The sequence below is a fragment of the Salvelinus alpinus genome, chromosome 2 (genome assembly GCF_045679555.1).
Source record: "Salvelinus alpinus chromosome 2, SLU_Salpinus.1, whole genome shotgun sequence".
NCBI classification, from domain to species: domain Eukaryota; kingdom Metazoa; phylum Chordata; class Actinopteri; order Salmoniformes; family Salmonidae; genus Salvelinus; species Salvelinus alpinus.
Window position 1 is genome coordinate 72089097 of NC_092087.1, and position 8556 is coordinate 72097652.

The following is an 8556-nucleotide window of genomic DNA, read 5'->3' on the forward strand; positions in this document are numbered from 1 at the left end:
CACCACTATATGCTGGTGTGCGAGTTAACAGTGTTTCCTGTGATAGTCTAATGCTGGGAGTAGTCTCAACATAGAGAATGGCATACACTAGTAATATCTATCTACAGTGCGTCTTATCTACTGTAAGTGTTGTCCTTTCGACTTCTTAGATAGTGTGCCATTTCTAGGTAGTGAATACCAGTGATATCTGTCTGTCAAGGGCAGTGAAATTATATTGTTAATGTTCCCCATCCTTGTTACGAGCATCGGACCTAGTATAAACATGAGATAAGAGATCAAGATGAAAGTGTTTCTAAGATGTCCTCTCAGACAAGGCAGAGGCTCTAATGCTGAGACATGCAGTATTGCGGTATATTCATGTGTAAAGATTTGATATTCTACTGTAGGCTTCTTTCTTGCCTTCGGTCAGTACACTCTGTCAAACTGACAGTAACGCTAGGAGAGTAATCACAGTGCCTCGCCTTGCCTGCAGCTTTCATCTGGATCTGTCTTGCTCTCTATCTCTCTCTTTTTTTTCTCTCTCTCACACTTGCCTGGTTGCCGTCTCTGCTCAGCTGTTACATTTGGCAAATGACAGGAGTGGAATGTTAGCTAAAAAGTCTGGTACCCAGACTACACAGACACATAGACAAGTAAACCATTTTCTGCAGTCACAGGCTTTGATTCAAAGTTTAAACTACAAGGCTGGAAGAGAAACATCTCTAATTGGTGTTAGGCAGATATGTGATACCCTTTTTCTCTTTTCTCAACACTTTTAGATCAAATGGTGCTTATCTGAAACTCCATATTTAAAACACTCATAGGTTACTTTTTCATATCTGTTCTTTTATAATGGCACTGTTTCATATTTGAGAAAGGGTTCAAAAGAGAATGCAGATCAGCTAGCTGATGTGATAGTATTCCAAACAGGGATGAATGAGTCTCTTCCCTCTCATGTCTCCCTGTGCTCCTCTTTGCTCCTCCTCTGTGTGTCCAGCGGTTTGTCTCGCAGGACTTTCCTCTGACCTCTGACCTCCGCCACCTCGTAGTATCCGCTGGGGCACGCCTCCGTCACGGTCAGACGGTAAACAAACCCACTGTTGTTTATTGTGAGCTTTAACCTTTGACCCCTCCCATTAACCACAGCTAATATCATCACCATACAGCGCCTATAGAGCTTCACCCCTTGTCGACACAGGGCGCAGTTTGTGCCATAACACCGTGATAAACATAATAACCCGTGTCCTGTCCTGTAGGTGTTACTGTAGATGTGGTGTGCTGTGTCGGCTGCTGTTGAAATCGAGAGATGGTTTGTCGTGGGTGTATTTGTGTGAGGCTTCAGTAGTCTAATCTAACAGGCCTTGCCTACTGACACAGTGTGGATGAAGTGGGGCGCTTGGAGAATTGAGATGAATCTCATCAAGCTGTGGACTCCCTCTAAACCCATCGCTTCAGTCTGTCAAATCAAGCTATGATACTCATCTCTCTCTCTCTCTTTCCTTCCCTCCTCTTTACCTCTACTTCCCCCTCCCTCTTCTCTCTCCCAAACTCCCACCCTCCCCTCTATGTCCCTCCCCCTTTCCTTCACTCCCCCCTCCACCCAACAGGAGAACCTGAAACTGAGAGAACAGAACGACGACCTGAATGGTCAGATCCTCAGTCTGAGCCTGTATGAGGCCAAGAACCTGTTTGCCACCCAGACCAAGGCCCAGTCGCTGGCTGCTGAGATAGACAACGCCTCACGTGACGACGTGAGTTTTTCATTCATAATGCTAATCATTTGATCATTTCGGAGTAACCCTGCAAGAGTAAACCTATTGACATGGAATTTAGACAGTAGGCATGTATGTGATCAGGTTCTTAGGCGTGCAGTAGGTTACATTACTGTCATAAAATAATGTATTGCTGGTGTAACCGTTCTGATGGTATGGTGACCACGCTCGTCTGTTGAGTAACCTTGCCTAAGACCTGAAGAGTTTCATTCTGCATGACATCAGGGTTAGCTGGTATAACCAGATAATGGCACCACCATATCTGATGATATTTCTCCACAGTTGATGGAGGCCCTCAAGGAGCAGGAGGAGATCAACTTCCGCCTGCGGCAGTACATGGACAAGATCATTTTGTCTATCCTGGACCACAGCCCCTCCATCTTGGAGATCAAGACCAACTAGAACCCCCCTACTAGAAACCCACTACTAGAACCCCCACCAGGAATGGGGAATTGGAAAGGGAAAGGAAGACTAGCCACACTGAGGCATGGGACAGCTAGACATCATTGCCCCCTGCTGCCCCAGGAGTGGAACTGTGAACTTGGGTGTATTCATTAGGCACAAAACAGAAGAAAACAGACTGAAACTGGGAGGTACTACCGGGACTTGTCCAATTAGAAACACTTGTTTTTGTGTTCTGTTGCGAAACGTTTTGCTACGGTGTGGCCTAATGAATACGACCCTGTTTTCTCTCAGCGACTGGAGCTATAGTGGATTTTCTGTGTTGACTAGTAAAGGGAGTTTTGGTACTTCACCGTCATACTTCTGTTCTATTCTGTGACTCATCAACAGATGTTGGTATCTCCCTCATACTCCTTCATGCACTTTCTTCTATGTTCTCTATTGTTTCCTCACAGCCTCATCTTTAGTCTAAAACACAATCGAGACTAATTATTACTGGGAAAAATAATTATACTGGGCAGGTGCTTTGAATATGTAGGGCATTACTGGTTGTTGAACACTGGATATACGTACTCTAGTGGTGTATGTAGAAACAATGTGAACAAAAATCTATTCATCTGCAACAGCGTGTGTTGTAGCCATTGGGGAATAAAGGAACAGAGAGAGACTGGCAGATAGCCACACAGAGATCTTTAGCTTCCAGACAACCCTATCCCCACTGTTTCCTTAAAGTTGATCTGTGTTTGATCGGTGAAGACCGGTATGTGGGCAGAGGCACGTTGATGAAGAAAGGAAAGCAGCACGTGTTTCTGTGAGTAAGAAGAGTGACAGAAAGAGACGAAAGGAGGGAGAGAAGGAGCGAGAAAATATTGTACAAGCATCTTGATGTCAAAAGATATTGGCGTTGACTGAAGAAGATATCAGTCATGTAAAGTGATAATGAGAGGCAGCAGAACTTGGTGTGATGGAATGCTTTCAGGAGGATGGAATGGCTTAGTGAAGTCAAAGAAGGAACAGGTGAAGTGTATCGGTCAGTACAGTACAGAGGAAGATAAGAGAAGAATGCCTTCCTAGGGAACTCTGAGATGACGGTACAGTATGATCTGTGTAGAGTAATACTCTATGATAAATCCATATAGTAAATTCTTAACTCACACAGTGAGTTGTTAATTGGCTGGTTGAGAATTTGAGGATGCCAATTCCTCTTAATCACAGGTTCCCATTCATTATTTTCTACTCAGACATTCTGTAGTAAGTCTGTCTAAATAAGTTGGTTAGACCTGGGATATCTGCTATGAAGGATGTCCCATTGCATTAAGCTGCTATAGCTGCCCACACAAAAAAAACTATAGTATACTATGGAATAAATACTATAGTATTCACTGTAGTGTTTTTGATGACTTTTTTGCTGACTTACGGAGTCCGCAAAAACACTGCAGTGAATACTGTAGCATTTATTGTAGTATTTACTGTAGTATACTGTATCATACTGTAGTATTTACAGTTAACTAAAGTATAAATACTGTAATAATAGAAAACTGTAGTATATACTATAGTAATAATGTATTGTTTTTGCAGTTTGTTGTATTTACTGTAGTATTTACTACAGTGTTTTTGTTTTATTATCTTTGACATAGAAATGGAGGCTTTCTCCTTCAGGAAACCTACTGGAGAAATACTAAAAGAGCACATTTTCCATAACCTGTAGGTAAGACTGGGGTTCAAACAGATTGTTCAGTGCTTCTGCTCTTTTCTATAACCTGTAGAGAACACACTATATGGTCTATACTTGGCATGTAGGTTTCTCACTTAAGGGTGGCACAAATTGCGATATGGGGGAGGGGAATGGGCAGGTTATATGCAAATAAGATACTGTAGTATTTACGACAGTGCTTTTTTATGGCTAATACTACAATATTTACTATAGTATACTATAACATTATATAGTACTACTGTACACATGATCGAGGGATACTACTGTGTGTAGTATAGTATACTACAGTTTACTATAGAATTCTATAGTAAGTACTTTAGTATTTTATAGTATACTGTAGTATTTTTTTATGTGGGTATTAGCCAACTAGCCTATATGCTTTATATTTCTGTGTCGGACACTGCCACTCCACTCTCCCTATATCCACACTGAACAAGAGACTAACCCTGCCAGCACACAGGGCTGTCAAGTCAACAGCATAACAATGTACAAGCACATGAATGTAACCCAATGGATGTGAATGTACAGAATGCTTAATGCATTCTGCATAGAGATAGATACAGTATTTATCTCTATGTTATTCCACATCTCAATGTGTTTTATGAATTTCCTCTGGGTGTTAAGCCATGTCAGTGTGGCTCATTGAATCATCCCTATCATATCTATATAAGATACTGTAGTATACTGCAGTATATTCATCAGAAGTTCACTTACTGTAGACTAGAGTTTGGTACTAATAAGACTGGAATAGCAATCATACTGGAGTCTATACAGAGTATATGGGTAGTGTTTGCCCTTTGGCTAGTATACTGTAAATATCATGAATGTCTCACGTAGCTAACATTCTCTCTGTTAAAACCTAATGGGTTTTTGTGTACAAATCTACATTTTGTTGAGACAGTTTTCAAATGTCATACAGTAGGCCTTTGCTGTACTACTGTATTCGAGAGGACGTTGATAGGCAAAGGGGATAACCTGCTGTAAATTAAATTGCTCTAAACGTACATTTTGCTTCCTTGCACAAAAATATGTCGTTTTTTCTTCTTTTTGCATGTTCTCACATTTTCTGGTATTCGTGCCTTTAAAACACAGTTATCTATTATTATTTTTCTTAATATAGCTATGTTGTTTAGACAACGTAATAATGAATATTTTTACTGTTGCTTTAAAATCTGTGTCTGAACGATGTTCATGACTTGTAAATGTTGTACAGGATTTGTATTGTGCCACTCACCACACTTTTACAGATGAGACCACAAAAATACTATTTTATACAGTCCTATCAGGAAATGGCCAGGTAATCAACTCTAGTTTATAAAACTATTACAGCACAGGTTTATTTTGTATTTTTTTGTTTGTTTTACTTTTTACCCCTTTTTCTCCCCAATTGGTAGTTACAGTCTTGTCTCATTGCTGTAACTCCCGTACGGACTCGGGAGAGGCAAAGATCGAGAGCCAGTCCTCCGAAACATGACCCTCCCAAGCCGCACTGCTTCTTGACACACTGCTTGCTTAACCCGGAAGCCAGCCGCACCAATGTGTTGCAGGAAACACTGTACAACTGGCAACCGAAGTCAGTGTGTATGCCCCCGGCCCGCCACAGGAGTAGCTAGAGCGCGATGTGACAAGGACAACCCTGCTGGCCATACCCTCCCCTAACCCAGACGAAGCTTGGCCAATTGTGTGCCAGCTCATGGGTCACCCGGTCACGTCTGGCTGAGACACAGCCTGGGATGGAACCCGGGTCTGTAGTGATGCCTCAAGCACTACGATGCAGTGCCTTAGACCGCTGCACCACTTGGGAGGCACAGCACAATGTTTTTTTTATTTAAAAACAGATGAGCATTGGGGGAATATTTAGGTTAACACAGATAAAGAAAAAACTCTCTATGAATGCAGTGTCCATTGCTTTTCAGGTTGCTTTGGTTTCTGTGTCCTTTCAAAGTATGTTGATATGGTTTCCCCCTGTCTTCCTATACACTAAATAAACTGGTAAGCAATATTACTTTTCTCTATACCATACCAACCTGGCACTACAAGGTTTACTTCTACAACCTTGAAAGATTCACTTCACACAAATTTAAATTAAATTGAGAAATGTCTTCAAATTGAGCGTTGACTTCGTCCTCATGTAGAAGCCCTCCTATCGTTTGAGGAGATGTTGATCAATGGCATCCCATTTCAGACAGTGCAACAGCCAATCACCTGTTGAGCACTGTCACAAAGTTTCACTTGCAACGTTTTAAATAAACTCAAACGTTTCCCATTTTTTGGCTCCTAAATACTTCCTAACACAATGAAAGATGTAGTCTCCTATTCTTCAAGATATTGAGAGGTTGTATTTTAAAGCGCACAAGGGGTGGCATTGTGGCAATAAGAATGGCTTGAGCTTGTGATATCTTATTTTCTGTTACCTTGTTTCTGTCGTCCTATTTCTCTACCACGTACCACTGTTACGCATACATTGAAGCACTGTACTGTATGTGACTAAGTAGGCTACTACTTATGATATGAGGTCTTATCTGCAATTGTGATGTACAAACAACTTTAAGCTGTAAATAAAGAGATTTGCCATGGCATGATTACAACCTGATGAATGCTAATTTCATAAATGAAAATGTCAACTTCTTACAGTATGATCAAAGGAATATTCTGTTCTGTTTTAGGAATAATAATGTTTGCCATTGATTCAGAAATGCAGTAAAATAGGTTTGCTACAATTGATAAAATGTGGTCCTAATGTGGGATTTCCTGTATAGACATAACTCTCTATCTGCAGTGTGCCTGATGTGGATCCTCTATCTATGCTGACTTAAATCTCACATTCCTGAGAAATGACTTGTGGGACCCAGAGAATTCTCAAAGAGATGGAAATTATATAGTTCAGTGTACTTCAACACATACATCAAACCCCTGATTCATACTGTCAATTGATTCAATATTATGATGGTGGAATGGGGAACTAAAACTTGTATTATGTGCATGATTCAATAAGTTGTCCTACAGAGAATACATACTGTTGGATTGAGAAAAAAAAACGAATCAGTACAAAATAATAAACCAAGCAGTAACCCACGTGGATGTCAGAACAGAGACTCCACCGTGCGCTTGACGTCATACACTGCATTCGAAGCCCACGGGAGGTACGTGTACGATGAATTGGTTAATTGGCTAGCAATTTACCTTACCTTGATTTTCTTTTTATAATTACCCATTCTGAAACCCAAGTTTATGTAGTTAAATTGGGCTGTTGAGTTTACATGAAAAGGGAAAAATGATATGCTATTTGATGCTGGAATAAAGTGAGTTTTTTAGCCAGCAATCGACGTTAGCTAACTATCGAAGAGTCAATCTATTAGCAACCGGAAGACTTTTCATTTAGCAACGTAAAAAAAAGAAATGTGCATGCAGTATTTTGTTGTTAAATGTAGCTAGCCTATTGTTGTATTCCATGTTGTCAGTTTAATTATTTGTGAAGGAGGACTTGCCTCGACAAAATTTGTGGCAGCACAGCAAGGTGAAATCGATAGTGCAAGCTTTCTCTATCTAACGGCAGGGATTTTGTAGAATGATGCTGTGAACAAACATTTATTTTGCAAAGGTGTCAGACGTTATTAGCAGTGCTTGACTTGGACCGAAATAGTTGCCCGTACTGTTATTTTTTTGGTGCAGGAGATCTACAATACTTTTGAACAGATATTATATAATAGGTACAGGAGCTCAAGCGTATAAGATTTGAGGTGCAGCTCCTCGGCTCTGGCGATCTCCTGCCCATGTCAAGCACTGCTTATTAGTTGATATGACAACATTTCTGCGTTCATGCTTTTCTCTGTAGGACTACAGTAAAGTTTTGAGGGAGACCTGTAACAGTGGACCATGCCCCAGACAGTGAGTAACCCCCCGGGCTTGTGCATCAGTGCCAAAACCATTCCAGAGAGAAAGCCGATATATTCATGCACTGGCGCCACAGACCCTGTTCCAGAGAGGAAGCTGATGTATTCAAGCAATGGTATACTGGACCCTGCTCCAGAGCATAGGTACAGGAAGGCCAATTCTTCCAGGTACAGGTGGAAATGGAGGAAGAAGTCACACAAAAATCCACAGCCGTTGCCGCCAGCCCCACCTCTGCCACCGTATGAGGAAGAAAACTGGGAGGAGGAGATGGGAATCGTTGAGACATATGGATTTGCTCCATATGGTAAGGAGGGGGAGAGATACAGTGGGGTCTGGGATTATTGGATCTCTTGATAAAAATGAGCAAAAAATACAGTTTAAAATACAAATACTGAGCTATATTGTAGGGAAATGATTTTATACTAATACAATTGCTCAGAGAAGGGAGAAAAAAAGATGGGATCAAAATTATTGCTATTCATCGAAGATCCACCACCATTATTTTACAGTAGGGATGAGGTATTTTTTGCACATGTATTCTTTCGATGGCCAAACCGGTCGATCCCGATCTACTGGTCGATCTCCAAGGAATTCATAATCGGTCGCCTTGCGTTCCTGTTTTTTAAAATTGTATTTGTTTCACGCTGTTTGTGGTAATTGCTCTTGATTCAGGTGCCCTGCCCGCCGGGAAGTCGACGTGTTCCCATTTTGAAACATTTCATGTGTCTGAAGGTACAAACTCCGCATACCCAACGAGCCCAATCAAGTGCACATATAGGCCTACAGCTGGCCAAT

At 41.2% G+C, this 8556-nt stretch overlaps 1 protein-coding gene and 1 non-coding gene across 4 annotated transcripts in view; one reads left to right on the top strand and one right to left on the bottom strand.

The window, feature by feature from the left end:
• Positions 1–6460, top strand: part of LOC139567716 (rab11 family-interacting protein 4A-like) — an 87892-nt gene extending 81432 nt beyond the window's left edge. For 2 of the 3 annotated variants that reach the window (XM_071389148.1, XM_071389151.1), the window contains 3 exons: positions 977–1063; positions 1587–1730; positions 2034–6460. In XM_071389148.1, coding sequence (XP_071245249.1) covers positions 977–1063; positions 1587–1730; positions 2034–2153 — 351 coding nt within the window. In that variant the 3' untranslated portion in view covers positions 2154–6460. The remainder of the gene's footprint in view (positions 1–976; positions 1064–1586; positions 1731–2033) is intronic. The other variant, XM_071389149.1, reaches the window with a different exon arrangement.
• LOC139568984 (U7 small nuclear RNA) lies at positions 3795–3847 on the bottom strand. The gene has a single exon (XR_011673821.1). It is a non-coding gene; the product is annotated as a U7 small nuclear RNA (small nuclear RNA).
• Positions 6461–8556: the final 2096 nt, after the last annotated feature.